At 43.5% G+C, this 25,180-nt stretch overlaps 1 protein-coding gene across 4 annotated transcripts in view; it reads right to left on the bottom strand.

Annotated features, from left to right (window-relative positions):
- The window catches only part of TSPAN9 (tetraspanin 9), a 124,710-nt gene that overhangs the window by 77,330 nt on the left and 22,200 nt on the right, over window positions 1-25,180 (bottom strand). For 2 of the 4 annotated variants that reach the window (XM_083630742.1, XM_083630743.1), the window contains exon 2: window positions 6,756-6,835. In XM_083630742.1, coding sequence (XP_083486868.1) covers window positions 6,756-6,818 — 63 coding nt within the window. In that variant the 5' untranslated portion in view covers window positions 6,819-6,835. Of the gene's footprint in view, window positions 1-4,235; window positions 4,330-6,755; window positions 7,793-25,180 lie in introns of those variants that run through there. The other 2 variants (XM_083630744.1, XM_083630741.1) reach the window with 2 other exon arrangements.

Here is a 25,180-nt window from a genome sequence, read left to right as displayed (position 1 = left end):
TGTTAGATAACATCCACATAAAATTTTCATGTAGGTTTCTCTTAAACCATAGCATGCTGTAAATTTTGTATCAGTATTCCACAATCGGTACCACGCTTCCATATTTATATTATAACCAATATCTATTGCCCAATGTGTCACTGAAGGTTTTACTTGCTCATCCTTTGTCTCCCATTCTAGTAATATCTTATACATTTTAGATAGCACTTTAACATTACATTCCAATACATATCTCTCCAATTGTGATATTTGTTCCTCAAATCCTCATATCCTATCTTTCCTAAATACCTCATTCAGATATTGTATCCATTTTACTTTCCTGATAAATCCTTAAATTCTTTTAATTTAAACTCTCCTCCCTCTTGTTTTAATAAATTTCTGTAAGTTTTCAACCTTCTATCATATTCTTTTCTTTTACCGCTATGACTTCCAACGGTGACAGCCAAAGTGGTGTTTTTGTCTCAAAATAAATAAATAAATAAAACAAAATAAATTATGAATTGGACTGTTTTCCAAAGCATTGAATTAAGCTCTGAATCAACCTGGTAAACCCCACTAGCCCTAACATTGAAAGTAGGACATGTTTATCCATTACCTTTTGTCAAGCTAACACTGTTATCTATATAAACTAAAAGCAATACTTCATTATGGCGACCGTGGGATTGCATTGGAGAATTTGCAGTTTTGCTCATTAGAGGCAAATTAAAGCAGAACAGCGTTGAATAGATTTTGTTTTTTGGGTTTTTTTAGCCAAACATATTATGCACTTAAGATGAATACAGTGTAAATCACCACCACGACCACACAATTAAATACCATAAGCTTCCTTATCCCTCAGCTCAGACTTTTCTAATCTCTTAAAGAAAGCAATACCAGATGGCCAAAGAACAACTGCTAAGAACCACACGGAGCAGCATAAAAATGCTAAAGCTCTGCGGTACTTAAAAAAAAAAAAGATTCCCCAAGTTTACTGCCTCAAATTCAAAGATTTTCCAGTACAAAAATAGGGTGAAACTGCCACACAGCCATGTTCTCCACATATTTCGGGCTACCCTCTCCAATACCAGGCATGCAGGTAGTGGCAGATGGGGCAGAGCTTCTGAGTGTTGGCTGCTTGGTGTGGCACAGTTTTTTGAAAGGAGAAGCACAGAATTGCAGAGTTCAAAGGGATAACTCAAGGGTTATTAGTCCAACGCCCTGCAGTGGAGGAATCTCAACTAAAGCATTCTTGACAGACAGCTATCCAAGCCATCCAACCTCAGCTTAAAAACCTTAAAGGAAGGAGAGTCCACCACCTCCCAAGGGAGTCCGTTGCACTGCCGAACTGCTCTTAATGTCAGAAAGTTCTTCCTGATGTTTAGCTGGAATCTCCTTTCTTGTAACTTGAATCCATTGTTTCGAGTCCTACCCTCAAGAGCAGGAGAAAACAAGCTTGCTCCCTCTTCCATGTTACAGCCCCTTAGATATCTGAAGATGGTTATATGAAGAAGAAGAAGAAGAAGAGTTTGGATATGATATCCCGCCTTTCACTCCCCTTCAGGAGTCTCCAAGCGGCTAACATTCTCCTTTCCCTTCCTCCCCCACAACAAACACTCTGTGAGGTGAGTGGGGCTGAGAGACTTCAGAGAAGTGTGACTGGCCCAAGGTCACCCAGCAGCTGCATGTGGAGGAGCGGAGACGCAAACCTGGTTCCCCAGATTACGAGACTACTGCTCTTAACCACCACACCACACTGGATCTCCTTTTAGTCTTCTCTTCCCCAGGCTAAACATGCCCAACTGCCTTAACTGTTCCTCCTAAGACTCTTCTTCATCTTGGTCACCCTCCTCCAGCTTGCCAATCTCTTTCTTAAACTGTGGTGCCCAGAACTGGACACAGGACTCCAGGTGGGGTCTGACCAAGGCAGAATAGTGTGTGACTATTACTTCCCTTGATCTGGAAACCATACTTGATGCAACCTAGAATAGCATTACCTTTTTTTTTACTGCTGCATCACACCGTTGACTCATGTTCAGCTTGTGGCCTACTAAGACCCCTAGATCCCCTCTGCATACTGGCAAGCCAGATGACCCAATAAGTGCAGAACCTTTCATTTGTCCTGTTTAAATTCAGGTTGTTACTTTTGGCTCAGCTCTCCAATATGTTAAAGTCACATTGAATCCCAATTTTATCTTCTGCAGCATTATCAACCCCTTTCAGTTTGATGTCATCTGCTTATTTGATAAAAAATCCCCTCAATCCCTTTGTCCAAGTTGTTTATAAAGATGTTGAACAATAACAGAACCCTGTGTGACCCTCACTTGTCACTTTTTTCTGGGATGACGAGGAACGATTTATTAGGTTTGGTCCGTCAACCAGCTTCTCTGCAAAAATATCATGGTGGACTCTATCAAAAGCCTTACGGAAATCGAGATACGCTGCGTCTACAGTATCAACATCAAGCTGACAGGTCAGTAGTTACCTGTGTCGTCTTCTTTCCCCTTCTTGAAGATGGGGACAACATTTGGTCACCTCCAGTCTGCAGGGACCTCACCTGTCCTCCAAGAATTATCAGAGATTATAGACAGAGGCTCTAAGATTACATCCGCAAGCTCCTTTAGTACCCTTGGGAGCAGCTCATCGGGCCCTGAAGATTTAATTTGTTTGAAGTAGCTAGGTGTTCCCTTATCTCTTTTCCTTTCTTGAGCTGCAGTTCCTTCCTTGCATCATTTAGTCTGTTATCACCAAGTTGGGCACTGCTGTGCTTTTGGGTGAAGACAGAGGCAAAGTAGGTGTTGAGCAGTCCCACTTCCTCTTTGTCAACCAATAGCATTTCTGTCTTTTGCACTCAGAGGACCTACTACTTGCTTGTCCTTCTTCTTGTTTTGAACACGTCACCGAAGAACCCCTCCCCTTTTTTGTAGCTTTCCTTGCAACCCTGAGATCATTCTGAGCTTTAACCCACCTGACCTTCTCCCTGCAACTGTTGGCTATGTATGTTCTGAGATCACTAATCTGGTGACAGAAAAAAGATGAATAATGAGTTCTCTGGAAACCCTAATAGGAAGATTCGTATCAAAAATCAAAAGAAGAGCAAGTTTAGGAAACAGTGGCACTTCAAATTTAATTATTATTGAGATTGTTTGAAGATATTTTTTTCCAGAATGAATACACATTATCACATGACCACCACATGTGGTAATATGTTCCAATCACATTACATCCTCTCTAACATTTGGTTTCACCTGTTTTTATTATTCCGGCTAGTAGAGATACCACCTGTAAAAAGTTTAAATGAGTTTTCTTTTATTCTTGTTGAGCTTGTTTTGTGAGACCTGTCTGACCAGACTCTATCCTATTCTATTCTGAAATTTCAGAAGATCTAGGTTGTCTTCCCAGGTGGATCTCTTCTCCTTTCCACTCTTACTAAAACAAATTGACAGCTGCCTCCTCCTGCTGCCCTGAGTGAACTGGGCACGTGCAGAAAAAAAGCATGACGGTGGATCTTGGCGAATGAACTACTAGTGTACTACTGGTGAAGATGGGCCCGTCTTCTGCAAGTGTTTCTGTAGGGAGGGACTTGCTTGCAATACTCCTAAGATAAATACAAGGTAGACTGAGAATGACTGACTATAAGAATGCCGGCAGGATTTTGTACAAGACTCCTCCACCCCTCAAAGTGTGGGGCCCTGGGCAACTGCCCTGTTCCTTCACCATCACCCCTGATAAGTCCTCCAGTAAAATTTAGTCCAGCCCCCATTTACTTCCCTGGGGATCTCATCTACGTATGTTTTTTCACTCTGATACAATGCTCTCCTAAAAGGTGTTTGCACAGGGAAAGAAAGATACAATACTAGGATTCTGGTTAAGATATTTGGTATTGAATTAAACCTGATGGGGAAGCCTTTGGTCTTCCAGATGTTACTGAACTACAACTCCCCTCAGTCCTAGCAGTAAACTGAATAATTTTTGAAGCCTCCCCACAAATGAGAATTTTGCACAAGGGAGTAAAGCACGTGTAGCCAGCAGCTGCACTCCCCATCCCCTTCCTGGTCTGAACCAACCCAGGGAGAAAGTTATGTTTAGTTACATTAAGTCATGGGGATTGTGTGTTGTGCCAAAGCTTCAGAGAAAAGGTGCAATTTGAGGTTGAATTAGAAGCAAGAGAGAGGTGCCACCATGCAGGTGTTCTGGAAAGCAGTTCCAGGCATAAAGAACTGCAGAGCTGTTTGAGGGAGCAAGAGATCTTGGGGTACCTGGAAGTGATAGAAGTGGAGGATCGAAGGCATCACTATAGAAGTGGTGGAGTGCATAGACTCTGAGGTAAGCATGAGGAGTTTTTCATTGGATCTGAGAGTATACAAAAAAGTTTAGGAGAGGTATCAAATGATCAGAGTGCTGTGAAAGGTGGATAACATTTCTCTGCTGGAACTTCTATGCCAGATGGTCTTGCAACATTTCTAGTCTACATTTTTACTAGCTCTTGTGTCAACCTATTCATCACAGCAATCCTACAAGTCTTTGGACCGAATGAAATTGCATTGCCCCCTCTCCAACCTAACACCTACCTTTTTGCCATGGAACGAAGGAGTGCCAGAAGCATGCTATGACTCCCCGTGCTGCCTTCAGGCGGGAGAGGAGACGCACTGCAATCCATATGCTGGGCCACTGACCATCAGGTCAGGCTTTGCCCCTACTGCAACTCTGTTCTGGAATACAGCTCTGTACTCTCTTCCCTTGCAGTGAATGACAGTCATCCATTCATGTGGGAGAAAGGAAAGGCCTACACTCATACAGGAGTGGGTGCTAAACTGAAGGCCCAGAAGCATTGCAGCGGTAATGAACCAGACAACCCCAGAGATAAGCAAGTTTTGTTGCATGCCAGCCTGCTTACTTTTCATAAGTTTCATGGGAGCTCAATAAGAGCTGTTGACCACTTAAGAACAGCAGCATAGCGTGGGTTGCCAGTGCCCGGGGTGGGAAAGCCACCGATGCCACCAGAGCGGGGGGGGGGGCGCCTGGAGCCAAGTGGGACCCACACAGTGCTTGGCCGGTGAGTTCTCCTGATGCCCATGGAGAGAAGCGCTGGGCCGGACTATGCTACCTCCCTCCATCCGGACCTGTTCATCGTGGGCCTAGGCTGCTTTACATTTTGGTTGTAAAATTTAAACTGAGACTCACTTTCCCTCTTCAACGGGGAAAGTGGTTTAAGAGGAAACTTCAAACAATTTTACCAGCCATGAGCTCAGCCCCTCACCCCAACTTGTGCGCATATAGATTTAATGTACCATAGCTATAAATACCTGAGTTTTAATTTAGATGCCTTTCAAGCAATTCGTCCCATAGTGACTGTAATTTAACAAAATGCAATGGTTCACAAAGATAACACACTAGATAACACACACACCTTAGCAATACATGGAATTAGCAATGTAACTTCAAACAGACATGATTCAGGAATTTTAGGTTCAAAAATTTCCTATAAAATAAATCTAGAAGTGAGTGGGGTGAGTTTCTGCTATTTATGGGGTAAAGCAAACACAAATAATAATAATAATAATAATAATAATAATAATAATAATAATAATAATTATTATTATTATTTTTATACCCCGCCCTCCCCAGCCAAGGCCGGGCTCAGAGCGGCAAATAATGAAGGCATTTGAATATAAGGCATTTATAAGTGGTTAAATATTTTACTTATAGAGTTGTCTTTAAAGCAGATTCCTGCACCTGCCTCCAGTCCATTAACTATTGAAATGCAATTATTCAGGAATACCTGCCCAGTTCTCACAGTGCATCTGGCCTTCAAAAGATAAACTGAGTCAATCACACAGAAAAACCAGCTGCCAAGAAACAAACTAGTTTAACTCAAACAATGCTGGTTTACTATAAAACTCAAAAAAGGATAATAATGCAATGGGACCATTTTTGTATCTAGATGTCTGCCTTGAATAATTGTTCCTCAAGCTCACATGCATAAGTTTACCATTAGAATGCTCATAATTCCTTTTCCTAATCATTCAAACCTGATAAACTTTGGTTTTGGTGAAGGAAACCAAGACAGATCATAAATTGTGAATTAGTTCTAAACAAAAATTATTTGCTGACTGGCATCAACAGCCTGATTTTCCAAGTGCACATGACATCATTTAGATCATAGTAGCTGCTAGGAGTTCTCAAATTTGCTTACTGAAGCATTGCTGCCATTCCTCACGCCACCTGGCTTGCTAACCAAGGAAAATCAATTTTGGTCCCACAAAAAAGCAGGCCCTCCAATTTGCCAATGTGAGTAACAGTAGCTCAAAAGTCCTTATTGTTTGTCATTTTCACTGACCATATTAAGAATCTTGGTTTTAAAAATAGTGACGGTTGGAGACTAAATCTCATTCATACTAAAAAAAACCCCACTTTTTTTCTCTGTTAGGAAAGTGAGCCAGATTAATAGCAACGGCTTAGAAATACTTACAGCAGCTTGAGGTAATATTAAAACAGATGCCACCATGTCGGTATGAATAATTTGGCTAAGAGAAAGGTTCTGTTTTCTTTAATACAGCCTGCTCAACACACAGTTTACTGCAAATAAATCTTGTCAAAATGAAACCCAAAAGATATGAGAATTTTGCATTTTCCCCTCTAGCATACGACATGGATTCAGCTCCATAAATATTCCATGCAGGTAAAAGAAAGGAGGGGGAAATCTTAAAATATACTGTGCTCACGATGCAGTAGGGAAATGGAGCTCTTAATTAAGAATATAAAAATGCAGTACTCACCCAAAATATTAAATTGAAAAGGAACATCATGTATTTCAAACAACACAAGCAGCCCCTCGCCATGCTGCACTTCTTAAATTCTAAAAGGAAAACAAATGATAGATCCAGATAAAAAACCACGTATTTGCTGCCTTTGGGTGCATTGTATTTGTCACTTTTGACACCAGTCCCAGCTGCAGCTGCGGTATGGCTCTGTGTGTTCGATCCTGTGGTACCATAGAAAGCTCCGGCAGTGAAGCCTCGGCCAAACTGCCTGCCTGAGGTAGAAGGTTTAGCAAAGTCTGAATCCTTGCTATCCAAAGATGGACTCCGGTGAATTGAGGAATCCTCACTACTTGATTTCTCCATGGTCTCTCTTTGCACAGTTGTCAGATTTAATGTCTAGCATCTCTCAGAATTCAGCACAGCACCTCGTGTCAAGTCCACCATTCATGTGAGGCTGACTTCTTTCAGCGCCACCTCCTCCTTATTAAATCCAACGACCCAATGCAGACCTTTATTCCAATATTCTCTGCATTGCCTCCATTCCTTTATTCTCCACCCTTATGCCAGAGCAGGCTGTCCTATATGCATCAGTGGCTGTGATTTACACGCCAGAGTCTCTTGCAGCAGCATTTCTCAGGCTGTCTTGCCAAATCTGTTATGCACAACTTAACATTTTAATCAAGAGTGCTGTGAAGTTCTCTCGTTCTCTCCCCCTGCCACACACTCACACACACACACACACAGAGTCAGTCCACAACCCTTGCTCTACAGGCAGCAAGCAGTCCTTGTAGCCATTCCCAAAGGTTCGTTGGTGGTTTCAGTGCATCTGGAAGGCATTCGGCATGAGCCGTCCGCTCTCTCTCAGCTCCTGCCTTCCCTTTGCTGCTCTGCCTGCTGCTCTGGCAAACGCTTCTCCTCCTCTGCTCCCTCTCTTCATCTGCTTGCTGTATTTTTCTCAGTCCTCAATTCCTGGGTCACCCTTCCTCACTCAGCACTGCACTGCTGTCGATGTGAGATCATCAGCAGCCGCAACCACTGGGCATTTCCCACAGAAGAATTCCCTGCTCTAACTATAACAAGTAATAAATCCTGCCCCATCCCAAAGCCCCTCCTATTCTGCTTCGCATCCAGCCAATGGCAGCAAGCTTCCAGCCCAGCACACGCTGAGCCGACCCCCCTCCTCCATGACACAAGATCTTTAATAGGATTATCGTTACGCTTTTGACTATACAAGTGCAAAACAAGAAAATCATTTTTTAAAAGTCAAATACTCTATAGCTGTTTGTGAGATTGGAATGCAAGGCGGGGGGTGGCGGGGTGGGCAGGCAATGATATTCCTATAACGCAAGTAACAACTGTAAGAAGTTGGAACTGGATACTGTGGCATTTGCCCGCTCCACTTCCCAATTAAATTGATAGTAACTATATACTTTTGGATTTCTTGCAGCTTAAAAACAAGCATAATGGGAAGCAGTTTGTCTGTGCTGTGGAACTCACACAGTTCTCAGGTTGCCATTTTCGCTGCATGACACCACCCAATGGGGCAGTGTTAACCATCAGTGATGGCTGGTAGCTCCTGGACCTGGTAAGGGGGTACAGCCAAGGAGGTTGTGGAACCATGGCTAAGGACATGGCTGAGCCTTGACTCCCATGAACTCCAGCCAGTATGCTCAATTATGGAAGCTTTTGCTTAGCAATATTTGGAGAGCTGAAGGTTAGCCACACCTCTTTCAAAGTCTCATTGGTTTCAGTGGAATGAAGCGCATACCAATATTTCTCACTGAAATCTGTGAGCCTCACTCAATTCAATGACAACTACTTCTAAGAAGTTATGCACAGAGTTGCACAACATGACAGATCCCTGACCTGTGGAGCTTAAACTCCAAAATGCAATGCAAGAAAAGACGACCAACATCCTCTATCCACTTACGTGGGAGTAAATCCCAATTAACTCAGTAGTGTTACTTCACAGTATAAATAACATTTCTAATCATATAGGTTTTACATCCAATTATTATTTGTAATAAATACTATGAGCAAAATGGGATGTTGAGTTGGAAATATTTTTTATTATATGATGATTTGAAATTTCAACTTGAACCTATTTAATATGTTGGCAGCTTTATTTGATGTTTTTTTCTCCTAAAAGGCAAGCTGTATCAAGTATGAGATTGTATTCGGGTGAATTTAGTGACAGCATTTTGCTGGTTAGGGGTACTTTGTAAACATGATCTGGATTTCAATAAATAAAACACACACATACGCACAAAGTCTTTCCAGCATGCATTTTCCAACCTTGGCCTGGTCACTGTGTCTCAGACTAATCTACCAGACTGAAGACCTGGAGGATGCCTTCCCAGAGCACTCTGGACTTTAAGAAGGCCAATTCCAAAAAGCTTAAGGTGAAATCCCATAGTCAGAAATACTCAAAGAGAAGGGAGTCCAAGATGGATGAGAGATTCTTAAATGTGAAATATTGAAGGCACAAATGCAGACAATCCCAACAAGAAAGAAAAGTGAGAGGTTTCTAAAGAAATTGAGGTGGCTGCATAAGGAGTTTACAGATGAGCTGAGATGTAAGAAGGGCATGTATAATAAATGGGGAATCAAGAAGACTATGCACAAGTAGCCAAGAGGTGCAGCAGGGAGAAGGCCAGGTGGGCCAGAGCTCCGAATGAGCAGGTCCACGTTCTCTTTCTCACCCAGCAGCATTCCTCTGCCTTCTGCACGCAGAGGACCTACTAATTGCCTGGTCTGCCTCTTGCTTCTCTTTCTCCAGTCTTTGTGCAGGGAAAGGGGGCCTGTGACTGCAACCTAGGGCCACTTTCTTTTACATGTGAATGTTAAAAGCACCCAACAATCACCTGAGCACATACTGTTGAACTGCACTACTTCATACAGCATTATTATTATTAAATAAATTTCTATAGCACCCTTCATCCGAATATCACAGGTGAGTTTACAGTATAAAAGCACAAAAATACATGCCGGAATACCAAACAATAAAAGGCCATATATTATTTAATCAGCCGAAGGCCTGGGAGAAGAGGAATGTTTCAATGACCAAGTAACATATTATTTTTTTATAGGTTTTAGCCCAATACGTTGTATACATTCCCTGTACTCATTTAAACATTTTACGCCAATTTTCAGCCAGAAGAAGGAAATGCAAAGATCAATTTAAACACTAACATAATTAAGAAAGAGAAAAAATAAATGTTAATAAAGGTTTAAAACAGTTTATATTTTCAAAGTATGAAAAACAAGCAGGGACGTACTGGTCACCTCACTCATATTATCCAACAACATATGCAGCTGGTTCACATGATCATCACTGGATGAGTATAAAGGTAAAGGTAAAGGGACCCCTGACCATTAGGTCCAGTCGTGGCCGACTCTGGGGTTGCGATGCTCATCTCGCTTTATTGGCCGGCGTACAGCTTCCGGGTCATGTGGCCAGCATGACTAAGCTGCTTCTGGCAAACCAGAACAGCGCACGGAAACACCGTTTACCTTCCCGCCAGAGTGGTACCTATTAATCTACTTGCACTTTGACGTGCTTTCCAACTGCTAGGTTGGCAGGAGTAGATGAGTATACTGCAGTATAAAGTGATGACTTGCAGGGGGTTGGACTAGATAACCTACAGGGTCCCTTCCAACTCTACAAATACATGATTCTATGTATTTAATGAGCTACCACAGCCATAACACAAATTGAACTTTTATATCCCCTCACGTTCCCTTACACATTGCTTTTCAATGAGAGCTGCTTACGCATTCAGCTGACAGTCATTGAGTGTTTAGCAAGCAATTAAACAGAATTCAAGTGATGTACATGCATGAATGAACCAGGCTACTTAAGTAATTGCTTGCAGGCATAATGCTGGGTGTTCATGTAATGTATGTAAGATTTAAAAGGTGATATGAATCCAATGTCGTTGTCATCATGATTGTAAGGCACCACTTCTTAAGTAGAGCCACAGTCTGGTGACACCTTGCAACAGAAGCTGCAAGTGAGTGAAGTTGGGGCTTAAGAGGATAGTATTTGGCACATCAACGGGATTTGCAGGGCCTGGTCTCTTGTATGAATGCAGTTAGACACCTCCTTTAGAGCGTTACATAGTGGGAGCAAGTCTTACAGCTCTTGCATTTACTTTGACCACCTGAAGAAAACTACCACATTTGCTTTGTAGCCTCCAATTCTGACAAAGCCTCTCCTCCTCCCAGAGGGGAGGTGTTGTGAGCGGGAGCTGTTCCCGTATCAGCAGGGGGGCGTATTCGGCCCCCTGCATAATTTTCCTGGCTGCCGCACCGTGCCTGTCAGGCCAGCCAATAGGGTTGGCTTGGGGGCAGGGTCTAGTTGCATTCAAGCGGCTGCGGCAGCCCCACACCTCATTCTGCTTCGCAGAGTCGTCGGATCACCTGCCCGCCCTCCCTTTAGGTCATATTTATGCTCTTGACCTTGCTATGGACTTTGGTTGGTTGGCCTGGTTGCCCAGGGGGCCTGGTAGGATTTTTTATCCATTTGGCAAACTGGCACCAGCCTCTTGGTTTTTCGCCTACCTCGTAGCAAATCGTCACGACGCTTCTGGTATTGGCGGTTAGGCTTTGGAATATGTATTGTGTGTTGGGGGGCGGGGTGTGGCCATCACCTACCCATCCCCTTGTTGGGTATTCCGTTAAAGGAATCCGGTGGTCATGGATCCTGTCCGATGCCCTGCTGGTGACTAGGGCCATGGCACGACCCCCGGTGACACCAGGGGAAGCTTCCAGTTGTATTTGCATCAACAAGAAGAATTTGTCAAGAATGTACAACTTGCTGTTGAAATGGAATACACAGGATGAGACGGTTAAATCAGCTATGATTAAATGGGCACAAGATATTGGTCATGACATTAGGTTTGCTGACTGGGAACAGTTATGGACCACCGCTATAAAGTTTACGGCATGTAATGCCTTAAGAGAGAATATTATGAAAATGATTTATAGGTGGTACATGGCCCCAGTCAAGCTTGCAAAAATCTATCATTTGCCCAATAATAAATGTTGGAAATGTAATGAAACTGAAGGTACTTTCTACCACCTTTGGTGGACGTGCCCAAGGATCAAGGTCTTCTGGGAAATGATCTATAATGAAATCAAGAAGGTACTTAAGTGTACCTTTCATAAGAAACCAGAGGCCTTCCTCCTGGGCATGGTAGGCCAACTGGTGTCAAGGAAAGATAGGACGTTCTTTATGTATGCTACAACAGCAGCAAGAGTTCTTTTAGCAAAGTATTGGAAGACACAAGAACTACCCACGCTGGAAGAGTGGCAGACGAAGGTGATAGACTATATGGGACTGGCCGAGATGACTGGCAGAATCCGTGACCAAGGAAAAGAGACGGTGGAAGAAGATTGGAAGAAATTTAAAGTTTATCTTAAGAACTGTTGTAAAATTAATGAGTGCTAAAATGTCATGGGTAATGTAAAACAGAATTGCAGTGACAAATAATTGGGTAAGAGAAAAAGGATTAAAGAAAGTGAATTATAAGTAGTTGAAATTAGGGGTTGCTGGAAAAGTTTAAAACAGGGATGCAGAAAAGGGAGGTATGGGGAAGTCGTTGAAATAAGGTTTAAGAAAAAGAGGTTACGAAATTATACGTGTTTATATGTTTGTTTGTTTATGTATTGTCAGTTGTATTGTGTTTTAATATATGTTGGAAAATTAATAAAAATTTATTTTTTAAAAAAAGTATTTGCATCAACAAGCTCCTCCCACTGGTTGTTAACCTTCAAATGACCCCCTGCTGCGTGGGGTAGGGTCATATATAGGTTGTTTGATCCAATGCCTAAGCCAATACCACTCACATGCTGTAACCAATAAAGTTGTGGCCTTCTTTAGCCCATTAACCTAAAATACATGTGTCCTTGTGTCTTATTTACCCCTACGCGGGTTGTGGGTCCTCGACTCACAACTTGAAAACACAAAGGCATTTTGCAGCCCATTACGTTTCTTCAAAAAAGAATTTAAATGGAGTGACCAGATGGGGAAAAAAGAGATAGAGGATAGGGCTCCTGTACCTTTAATAGCTGTGTAGAAGAGAGAATTTCAGCAGATGTACGTAGCTTGCAGGACAAACAGAATCTGCAGAAATTTCCTCTGAAGTAACTATGAAAGGTGCAGAAGTTCTCTCTGGTTGTTTTTGTTTCTTTTAAGTCTCTTGTTAAACTATCCAGACTGCTAATTGGATTGCTAAGGCTACTGCAGATCAAAGCATATTTACTTGGGAGTAAGTTCCATTGAACTCAGTGAGACTTCTGTCTGAATATGATTGCTCTGCATAGCCACACTTCTCCTTTTCACTCACTCGCACGGTGTTCAAAATTCCCTGGGTGCCATGCACATTTTGTGTCCAATGTGAGTCCAATTGCGACCACGTGGAGATCTCTGGGTGCCCTGAGGTGTTGCTACTGTGCTGGATGTGGATGGAGTTGTAAGTGGGCAAGTCAGCTGGTCAGAGCACAAGGTAACATGTTGGAACTCCTGTTCCAAATGGCCCACAGGCATGTACTCCCGCTGCCCCATTCTGCTGCTCACCTCCCCTAATAGGCTTTGAAGAAATAGAGGTGGGAACAATAACTGCAGGTGCTCATTTTGAACTGGAGAGGAGGTGGAAGAGGGTTTAAAGAGAAGACAAGGTGAGGAGAGCAAGCCAAGTCAGCAGCAGGAGCAAGAAAACGGGGCATTTCCATGAAGAGTGGATAATAAGCCTGGAATAAAGGAGACACAGAGGAGATACGATAGCCTTCTTCAAGTATCTCAAGGCCCTGTCCCATGGAGGATGGAGCAAGCTTGTTTTCTCCTGGCTCTGGGGGGTAGGACTCAAACCAATGGCTTCAAGTTACAAGAAAGGAGATTCCAACTCAACATCACAAAGAACTTTCTGGTGGTTAAGAGCCATTTGACAGTGGAACAGACTCCCTTCAGAGGTTGTGGACTCTCCTTCATTTGAGGTTTCTAAGCAGAGATTGGATGGCCATCTGTCATGGATGCTTTAGTTGAGATTCCTGCATTCCGGGGGGGGGGGGGGTTAAACTAGATGACTCTTGGGGTCTGTTCCAACTCTACAATTCTGTGACTTTTTTATATCTGTTTTAGATCAGAAGCACTTTAATATGGGGTGGGGGGGAGATACTAAAATGGCAGCAACCAAAACAACAGCAGGGTTGTGGTTTTTTGTGGTTTTTTTTAATCATAGTGTTAACTGAAAGGCTGATTTAAAGCAGGAGTGGGCAACGTAGGGCCCAGGGACCGGATCCAGCCCAATCGTCTTCTCAACCTGGCCCGCAGACGGTCCGGGAATCAGCATGTTTTTACATGAGTAGAATGTGTCCTTTTATTTAAAATGCATCTCTGGGTTATTTGTGGGGCCTGTCTGGTGTTTTTACAAGAGCAGAATGTGTGCTTTTATTTAAAATGCATCTCTGGGTTGTTTGTGGGGCATAGGAATTTGTTCATTTCCCCCAAAAAATATAGTCCAGCCCACCACATGGTCTGAGGTACGGTGGACCGGCCCATGGCTGAAAAAGGTTGTTGACCGCTGATTTAAAGTACTAATTAAACAAACTGATTTATAAAATGGGATGATAACATGACACCCTCCAGAAAGGTAATAGGGTACAAACTGAAGCCATGCTTCTTTAAAAAGATGGAAAAGCAGTACTAAGGGTAGCCCAGGAAAGCCCTGCTGCTCCACAGTCTTGTGAGAAAAGAAAGAACCACAGCGAAAACTCAGAAGGACCATGACTGGACAAAATGATGACATAATAAATGGAAGTGAACAGAGCCTGATGCTGTCCACGCCACATCTGCATCCTAATTCTATACAAATTCAACCAAATTTTTTGTGGATGCAACATTCTCTGGGAAAAATCTGTCCCAGATTCTACTTCACTGATACGAAACACTTGTCAGCGATCATAGGAGAACCTCACAAGCAATCCATGCCACCATAATAAACTCCTAAATAAAGTCCTGTACTTTCTAAGCCTTATAAAGCATGCTCAATATACAAAAGATTTTTGAGATGAATGTGATAAAAATACTGAAGCCACCCTGTGAAGTTGTTCTTTCGAAAGCAGAAAGCAAGTATTGAGGAAGAGGCAATGGCTTCCCCAAGTTTTTGGGACAAGTTTATTTATGGTTCATGCCATAAAAATACAAGGTAAGTTCATATAAGATGATTCAGTAACACTCTTTTGCACTCTGTTCTCTCATGTGCAAATTACATTTTATTTTAAAAGCTAACTATGGTTAAGTGATATAGCTTCAGTGTTGGTTGGTTGGTTGGTTTGTTCCCTCCCTTGTTGGCCCAAACAAATATTGCACTTTCTTTTTCCCACTCTACTGCAATAATTTTTTATTAACATATTAAATAAAACACCTATTCAGATAATGAGGTGATTGTAGCCGTTTTGCTTCTCTTCTGGCTCTGCTGCGCCTGGAAGCTGTTTGGCTTAGTTTATTGCCTGAACCTGGGCTTGTAGTTTGCCCCACTCCAGACAAGCCACGAGCTATAACGTAGGCTTGCCCTATGGTTTACTGCTCATAGTTTGTCTTGAGGAGATAAAACCACACATGTGGGTTCTGACAACCCACTAAGGTAACCATGGATTAGTTCACGGCAACACAGCAACAAGAAGACTAAAAGAGCAAAGCGGCTGCAGCCTCTGGGCGCCTGCAAGCTCAGGCATTCACACTAAGCCATAATTAGGTTCACACATAATGCTAAGACAATCTCCAAGCCATTGGAGCATGCTTGAGCTTTCACACAGTTGCAGAGACTTTGGAAGCACACTGTTCTGAGAGCTGATTAAGAAAACTATCCTGGGCTTTATCCTCAAAAGTACCTGGTGCCAGATGACACTGTTGCACCATTGGCCACTGCAAGGAAATTGTATTATTATTATTAATTGAATTTATATACTGCCCTATACCCAGGGGTCTCAGGGCAGTTCACAGAATAAAATTGTACTGTACTACTGTAGGGGAAAGTATTGCAAAAGCATCCTGTATTTTGAGGAAATACTGTAGGTTAACTGGTTTGCACGATTTTTCCTCCCTGCATATTGGCATGTTCCAAAGGGGACTGTAAAGGGGTTTTTTGTGTTGTTTTTTTTTTTTTTGCTTTATTGTCTTGAATCGCTGTGTGTTGCAGGGATAGGTATCAGCAGGATGTGGAAAGATCCACTCTTGGGCCAGCTGAAGGCAGAATGCCTGCTGGAGGAGTGCAGCTGCAGGATTAATTAACTCTGCTGGCCCCTGTATCTTGCCTAGCTTAACAGGTGGGAGGAATTTAGAGATCAGGCCAGCCAGCATGTAGCCACTGAGGCTATATAAATCTCCCTGATGGGGCCTGACCTTCGAGCTTCAACATAGCCCTTCACTGGATGGGCATGGCATATTGGCCAGCTGGAGCCTCTCTGTCAGCGGTCCCTGGAGTTCTGGATAACAGAAGTATTTTATTTTGCTTATGCTAGATCATTCCGCTTAAAGACTGTTTCGCCGGTTTTTATTCTGTATGGACGCCTGCTGTTAATAAAAGTACTAAATCTCTCTCCATCAGTGTTACTTTTGCCACTGAATCCAAAAGTACAGCTGTACCTCGACTCCCAAATGTCTTGGGAGTCGAACGTTCCGGCTTCCGAATGACTGAAAAACGAAAGTGACTGTTTTCAAACGTTCTTATGGAAGCTGAACGTCCGATGGGGCTTCCACTGCTTCCGATTGGCTGCAGGAGCTTCATGTGAAATGCAAGCTCTTTCATGACTGTGACTAGGTGACTGTGCTACTGGCATCTATTACTGGCCTGGGGAAAGAGAGCTATCCACATTCTGCCTGTGACAGTCTGCCTGTGACTGCTCTGACTTGCTATGCTAGACCTGGTTGGGCTTCAGCCTCTATTTGCTGCTTCCCAACTTGGTGCCGTACTCTATGCACAGGAGGTTGGTGCTGCCCATGTGTGGTTGTGGCTCTCCTTGTTCTGTATTCTGGGCCCTCTGTTTGCCCTTCCAAAACTACAGAAAAGGTGGCAGAGAGACTGTAGTGTCATCCTTTCATCTCCTTATCTCAGAAGACCACGGCCAGGTTCTGAGGTGTGGAATTTTGCCTGGAAAGAACATGAGGTCCTCTTCTCCAACCTTTTCAGAGCATTTGCAGCAGTTTGGAATGTGCTTCCAACTAAGATACAGCCACACAGCACATCTTCATTAGAGAGGGTCCAGTCTTGGTACCAGCAGTATCACCCAAAGGGGGGAATGATGGCACTATGAATGTGACTGGTGCCTAGGAGAATGAAGCATAGCACAGTGATGGAAGGGAAGGGAAGGGAAGGGTTGAGAAACTCTATACTGCTGGGAACTTTGGGTGTTCCTTTAATGGAGGAAATGCTGATGAGAGGAGACAAAGGACTGTAAGAAGATTCACCTACAGTCAACCAACGGGAAGGGGTGAAGCAACACCAGTATTATAGTAGGTAGGTAAAGGTAAAGGACCCCTGGATGGTTAAGTCCAGTGAAAGGCGGCTATGGGGTACGGTGCTCATCTCGCTTTCTGGTCAAGGGAGCCAGTGTTTGTCCACAGACAGCTTTCTGGGTCATGCGGCCAGTGGGACTAAACCACTTCTGGCACAACAGAACACCATGACTGAAGCCAGAGCAGTGCACGGAAACACCGTTTACCTTCCTGCCACAGTGGTACCTATTTATCTACTTGCACTGGTGTGCTTTCAAACTGCTAGGTTAGCAGGAGCTGGGACAGAGCAACGGGAGCTCAACCCATCACACACATTCGAACTGCCAACCTTCCGATTGGCAAGCCCAAGAGGCTCAGTGGTTTAGACCACAGCACCACCCGCGTCCCACCACTATGTGGTACCTCAGTTTAGGAAGAGTCCTGTTTACAAACGATTTGGTTTACGAACTCCACAAAACCGGAAGTAGTGTCCCAGTTTGTGAACTTTACCTCGGTCTAAGAACGGAATCTGAACAGTGGAAGGGCACCAGCGGCAGGAGGGCTCACTAGGGAAAGCACGCCTTGGTTTAAGTACGGTTTCGGTTTAGGAACAGACTTCCAGAACGGATTAAGTTCGTAAACCGAGGTACCACTGTATATAGTATGATAGTACTGCAAAGACTCTGAGTTATCAGGGATGGTGGGAGTATAAGGAAGGCAAGGGAGAAACAAGCCAAACTTTCCTTCCATGACTTACTTGTTTGACCCTTCTGTGTGTCAACTTGTAGTTTAAGTGTGGTTTGTTTGTTTAATTAAATGATGGTTTAATAAACTATGCTTTACCTTTGACCAAGTATTAAGGATTTTATCTTGTTTGCAGCCGATCACCTATAACAAAGCTGTCCTCATCATTTTTGCTTTTTACATTTTGTTGCATAAATATGGATTTCAGATACCTTTCATGTCAGCAATCTTCAAGGGTGGGTTTTTTCCCATTTTCCTTTTTTTAACTTAAGGAACACGAACACTTGCTCTGAAGCCCATATTTGGATATAAGGGAGTTTTGGGAGATCCAGAGCATTTGAAATCTAGGCAGGGTACCTAAATATAGATTTTTGGCCTCTGTTCTTGGGGTGAGAGGGAAGAGCTTGCCCAAAGCAGCTTAATAATGTTCAAACAACTTCATGGTACATTTCAGATAATTGCTCTAAGCAATTTATTTTACTTTTATAAAACTTATCTTTACTGAGTTTGACCTTGCTAACTACAGTAAATATAATTTGGAATTCTGCACAGTGATTTTCCCTCAAACTGATACGCAAGCTTTGTTACCCTAAGTTGCACATCTTTAATCTTTAGTAAAACCCCATCATTATTATTGGGAGTGGAGGGTAAGGATAAGGAGGAAAGAATTGGTTTGTAAGGACTCGTTTAGGGTGCTTTGTATTCTGTTCACAGAAATGAACAGGGGTGGCTAGTAGTCCCTGGACCTGGTGGGGTGTGTGTGTCTGTGACAAAGGTGGGCTTGTAGGTAGAAGAAGAAGAAGAGTTTGGATTTGATATCCCGCTTTATCACTACCCGAAGGAGTCTCAAAGCGGCTAACATTCTCCTTTCCCTTCCTCCCCCACAACAAACACTCTGTGAGGTGAGGGGGGCTGAGAGACTTCAGAGAAGTGTGACTGGCCCAAGGTCACCCAGCAGCTGCATGTGGAGGAGCAGAGACACGAACCCGGTTCACCAGATAGAAAACTACCGCTTTTAACCACTACACCACACTGGCTCTTGGTAGGCCAAGGAGGTCACATGAGCTGGACCAAGTTGTTCTGGTTTCCTTTCCATCCTTGCAAAGGTCTGGAGACAAAAGCGCTACAGGTGTACAAGTACTTGAAAAGTGTCTAACCTTGGTCTAGAAGAGATGCCTGCTGTCACAATTTCTAGCGTGGGCTAATGTCGCAATAACCCTACATCATGCAGCAGTAAGTCCCACTAAATCCGATGGGGGTGGATCCAAGATAAGACTAGCTTGTCTCAAAGGTGCCCCACAGAACTGTAAACGTTCAGCCTGATGGAAAAGATTACACCACTCCACCCCAACCATTTTTACTTCTAGGCCTTCTTTCCAGAATGTGGATACATACATATGCACATGTATGTGTATATGCACATTAATCTATCCATTCACACAGCTGAGCAGCAGGAAGAGGAGTCAAAGGGGAAGAATCCTGCTACTCCCTGCCAGTGAGTAAATCAGCACAGGAGAGGGGTAGCCATCCCATTCCCCTGCAATCCTGTAACTTCTTCTTAAATTTAAATCATGCCGTGCTCCTGTTAATGGCTTTCCTGAACCGAGCACTAAGAAGGATTGCCCCCGTCTCCTGATGGGGAGGACGGATCCTGCTTCGTGTTGCAGGGCACTCTGTGGTGAAACTGAACTCTGCAGGATCCCTCTCCCTTTGTATCAACTGATGCAAAGGGGAAGCAATCCTGCTTAGCACTGGGTCCCTAATTTGTGCAACTAACTGGTTGTTGGGTGCTTTGGGGATGCCCCAGCCTTTTAATCGAGCCCTAACCTTACGTTTATTGAGCTGTATTGGTAGAGCATGAGACTCTTAATCTCCAGGTCATGGGTTCAAGCCACACACTGGATGAAAGATTCCTGCATTGCAGGGGGCTGAACTGGATGACCCTTGAGTTCCCTTCCAACTCAACAATTCTATGGTTCTAAGTGGCCTTGTGAGTCAAATGGGGAAGTATGGCTGGCCAAGATTGTCCTGTGGGCTAGAGGGTCCCCACCCCCACCTAGAGACACAAAAATCTACTTCGGGAGCTGAAGGTCTCTTACCTTGCCTCAGGAGACAGTACAACCCTATAGAAGGTTGGCAGTAGTCTTGAACACAAAGTGTAAATGAATTTTAACATATTTTAAAATAAACAGTACAAATGCAGGGATCAGTGTCCCTAAGAGAAATGTGATTATGCTGAAATAAAGTGCAGAAACAGTACTGGTGTCAGTTAGAGACTCTTATTGTTGTGTTTGAGACCGGGAGATTGAAAAGAAAATGTGTTAGCCAAGTGGTGCAATATGATATTCATTAGTATGAAATCCTCTTTTTAAAAAGAGAAACTTCTGCGGCATGATAAATGCAATAATACTGGGTTGCAAAGAAACAAATCATTAGGGTGCTGCTACAGCCAAATGTCAATTCCCATGGCCATTACAACATCTCACATGGACTTGATGCTGAACAGCAATGTGTGAATACCTAGTGAAGTGTGACATGGACAGGGCTTTGCTTTGGAGGTGTCTTGTCGTCGATGGTTTTTCACATGTTACATTGGTCACTGGTCATTTGCCAGAAAACCTTTTCTCCACAGTGTCCAACAAACTTTACCATAAGTTTGACACTTGCCCATGAAACAATAGCTCTTTATGTATATTGCTGTAGAATGGAGGGGGAAACTGATTCATATTTCCAGAAAACACTTACCCAAGTTGCAGATAAATTATTGAGGTTGCAAAGCTGTTACATGGGTTCCAGCTTTTAAAATGCAATAACAAGAAAGCATTTAAGCTAACAGGGACAGACTTCTAGAATATTTTTGTAGGGAACATCAGAGCACTTAACAAACAGTTCCATATTAACTGGAGTTAAACATTAGTTCCAACACAAAAGATGATGTAAAGAAGTTTACAGATGTTTACATTGGTCACCGGAAGTGCCAGCTCCTGCGGGCCAAGCCCTTTTTGCCCCCCCCCCATGTCCAAAAAGCACAGAGGCAAAGTACAGAGTCAAGTGCGGTGCAGCCCCAGTGACGGGCTCCTCCTCTTCCTCTTCCTGCAGAGGGGAAGGAGGTTTGAAGCAGCCTCTGGCTCCTCCCAGTGTCTTGATGCCACACACGCTACATCAGGGATGCACGGTGTCATGTTGTGACGTTGCCCCTCCCCCCATCGCCACCTCTGTTGGTCACTATGGAATTACCCAAAGAACACTGAAGTGCTCCTTCACACAAGGTCTTTCTGCAGAAATTGCTGGATTTGAAAATTCTGACTTACACTGAGTCAACTCTGTGCTCTTGGGTTGGTGGGAGCCCTTATACTCATCCTTGGCATTCCTGTCCATTCTTGTTAGAGGGGGTGCTGTTGGCCTGATGGTGCCCCAACCACTTGAAAACTACTGAGGGTCTTGGCAGAGCACTGAAGGATTTTTCTGACTGTTACACCAATTGTAAAAGTGCTGTGCTAGGTGCTGTGTGATTTTTGAATGCGTCTTTTTACATCTTATATATTGAATTTTATTGAATTCAAATTGCAATAAAACACAACGCAAGATGTGGAGCAATCTCCCACATTTTACAACAAACCCACAGGTATGGCAGGAACCACCTGAAGAAAGATTGAACCACAGCTTGGAACCCCTGCTGTGGTTTGGATGAGGACTTTAAGGAGGACTGATGGCCTGAGCTATCCCCCACCCCCTCCAAAGACAGACCAGTGTCTTATCAGGACCACCAGTCACACCTACTGGAAAATTCACTAGGAGCATCAGCAAACCTTCCAGATCCATGAGCCTGAATCTTGGGATGTGGATTCCCATGAGACTTGTAATCTGGTGGAGATTTGGAGCAGTATGCAGTCCAAACCTTACCTAATAGGAGCACCTTTAAAGTACTTTATCATAGTAACATGTACTGGGAGGAACTATGTTGGTCAGCAAAGTATAGTTATATAAATTCTTCCAATGGACAGCTTTAAGTAGCCTCAGAGCTGCTGAACATTTTTACAGAGCATTCGGGTTCCATCAGTGACCACATGAAGGGGACATTTAATTGGCTACACTTCCTAGTATGTTTACTTGACATTTACAAAGCTATTCCAATGCATTGTTTTTAGAACACTAAAATCATTCTTTGACTTGGGTATAGTATATAAAAAATGAGGAGCAGGAATTTTACACTCACTCTTCATTTTGCTTTGCTTTCTCTAGCCTTCCAGAAACCATTATTGCTGAACTTAAGTAAAATGCTCCCAGCCTGACTAGCAGCTGCTCTCAGTGCCTCTGTTGTGATCCATCACTTGTGACACTTCCCATTGTCTTGGTCTCTTCCTCTTTTTTTAAAAAAAGAAGCAAAGCTCTCTTGAACAAAGACAGCACTAATATTCAGTCATTCATGCTATTAAATTGTGCATCGTAGTCAGCACCCTATAATCCATTTAATATATAGGCACTTGGTTAAAAATAAAAGTCATTAATTTATTCTGTGCTACGGCACCATAATAATTCAGGTGCTACTTGGATATTCTGCATGATAATATGACTTAGAAATACTGCAGTTTTCCAGCCCTTGCTTATATTGTAGTCTAAATGCCTATATATTTACCAAATTTATTTCACACCAATAGACTGTCAGAAGTGTCCTAAGTATTCCCAACAGCAAAGTCCAAAGCAAAACATCATTATTTTAAATTACTATACAGACAGCAGAAACACAGCCAAATACTCTTCAAGCAACCAACACATATTAATTATCATGATGCACCAATAATGCTGCAAAATAAGCCATGTACGGAAGCAGCCAATTTGTGTATGGCAACAGGGAAATGCTTCCATGACAGCATCCCATTCAACAACAGCCACCACAGCCAGAGTGCTTTGGTGCTTACAGTGTTGGACTATGACCTGGAAAACCAGGGTTCACATCCCAACTACTTACCCTCCAACATTCCTCAGATGAAAATAGGGACATTCTATTTTCCATCAGTGTCCGTCCACCCCATTCCCCCTCCCTATATAAGCACAATGCCAATGGAATATGGGGAAAGGACAGGGCTGGTTGAGCTGCCCCAGTGGGACTTGCTTTTAAGCAAACTATAAGCTCCACCAAGTTCAAATACAAGTTCAAGTCTGCAATCTTATACACATGCTGTCCCATTCAAGAGAGAGAGAGCACACAAAGGGATCTGCAACCCTTTTAAAATGTTAAAAGTGAGAATTTAAACCCCTTAGGCTTCCAGTTTTCCCAGTAATGATGTATGGAAGTGAGAGCTGGACCATAAAGAAGGCTGATCACCGAAGAATTGATGCTTATGAATTATGGTGCTGGAGGAGACTCTTGAGAGTCCCATGGACTGCAAGAAGATCAAACCTCTCCATTCTGAAAGAAATCAGCCCTGAGTGCTCACTGGAAGGAGAGATCCTGAAGCTGAGGCTCCAATACTTGGGCCACCTCATGAGAAGAGAAGACTCCCTGGAAAAGACCCTGATGTTGGGAAAGATGGAGGGCACAAGGAGAAGGGGACGACAGAGGACGAGATGACTGGACAGTGTTCTCAAAGCTACCAACATGAGTTTGACCAAGCTGCTGGTGGCAGTGGAAGACAGGAGTGCCTGGTGTGCTCTGGTCCATGGGGTCACGAAGAGTCGGACACGACTAAATGACTAAACAACAACAACAACAGGCTTCCAAAGTATAGTACTCAAAATGCTGTTTTTGACCTGCTGAATTTCTGCCTGTCACACATGTGTTAATGGGACACTAACACTAAAAAGAAAAGTCTATATGCTCAAGGTACCCTCTGCACTGGCTATGGTGCGCGAGGGAGCTGCAGAGACAGCTTCCTCGTGTGATGACCCAATGCCACCAACCGCAGCTCCACTCCTGGGTCAAGCAAGCCTGACCTGGGGATGGAGAAAGGCTGTGATATGTGAGGCGCCTGGCCACGGCAGAACCTGCCCCCTTGGGGGGAGCACCCCACACACTATTAGATTACGCTCCACCACTGACACACCTGAATGGGATTAATATAGGCAACACGCCTACAGGTCAGGTACAACTGAACTCAGTCGGACAACACACACACACAAAAGCTCTGGAGTCTGTTGCAGTGCCTTCAAGTTCAAAGCCTTGCAGTGCTTTAAAAGTCTAACACAAACACATATTTGCAACCTCAAAAGGGGTTAATATTCACAACACCAGCCCAATGCAGTATATGTAACTGCCAATCTGTTAAAGACCTCCAGAAACGCCAGCCTCCAGGCTGGACAGCTTTTAACAGGCTGCGCTGCAAATGGCAAAGAATTATTGGAGACCTCTGTAGGTTGTGTGGACTCTCCTTCATTGGAAGTTTGTGAGCACAGGTTGGATGACCATCTGCCATGGATGCTTTAGTTGAGACTCCTGTGTTGCAAGCGGTTGGACTAGATGACCACTGAGGTCCCTTCCAACTCTACAGTTCTACGAATCTATGATTTTATGAACATCATGCATAGCTTGAATAGTGCACATGGGGCACTTTCCTACGTTCCAGTTGTGGCAAAGATGGTATTAATTTGTGATTGCAGGATATTATGAATGTTGACAGGAGGCATGCAATAGCTGGATGGGTGGAATGAGAAGTGTGTGTCTTTGTGTGGTTGCATGAGATAAAAGTCATGTTAGACATTGGTCAAATCTTGTTTTAGTGTTAAGCAGCAGTTCTTGCCAACCAATTATGTGTGAAGTGAACAGTCTAACCACAAACTGTATGACGCCCAGACAATTCTGCTATCACTCCATAGTTCCATCCATCCATTTATTTTATGTCTATATTAATGATATGGTACCCTATCTGCATACTGTGAACTTCCATCCCCCAAAATTGGCAGGGAAGCATACCCCAGTCCTGCTGTATGCAGATGATACAGCAGTTCTTTCAAGAACACCCACAGACCTTAGAAGGGCTATGAAAGCACTACCAATATATTGCGAGGGCAAATTAGAACTTCACGACCAGGAAACTAAAATCACTGGGATCCAGATGCCTTGCTCTTGACGCCACTCAGGCAGCTTGCGAGAGGAGAGGTGGTGCAGGTAACAGGCCAGCATGGATCAGGTTCCCATCAGGTCCTATAAAGTTGCCAAATTCGGGCTGGCTCCTGAGGCACAGACCTAGCTGATCCTGGTTCA

The sequence above is a fragment of the Podarcis filfolensis genome (assembly GCF_964270895.1).
Source record: "Podarcis filfolensis genome assembly, chromosome: 9".
NCBI lineage: Eukaryota > Metazoa > Chordata > Lepidosauria > Squamata > Lacertidae > Podarcis > Podarcis filfolensis.
Note: the sequence above shows the minus strand (reverse complement) of the source record. Positions and strands in the feature narration are given on the sequence as shown.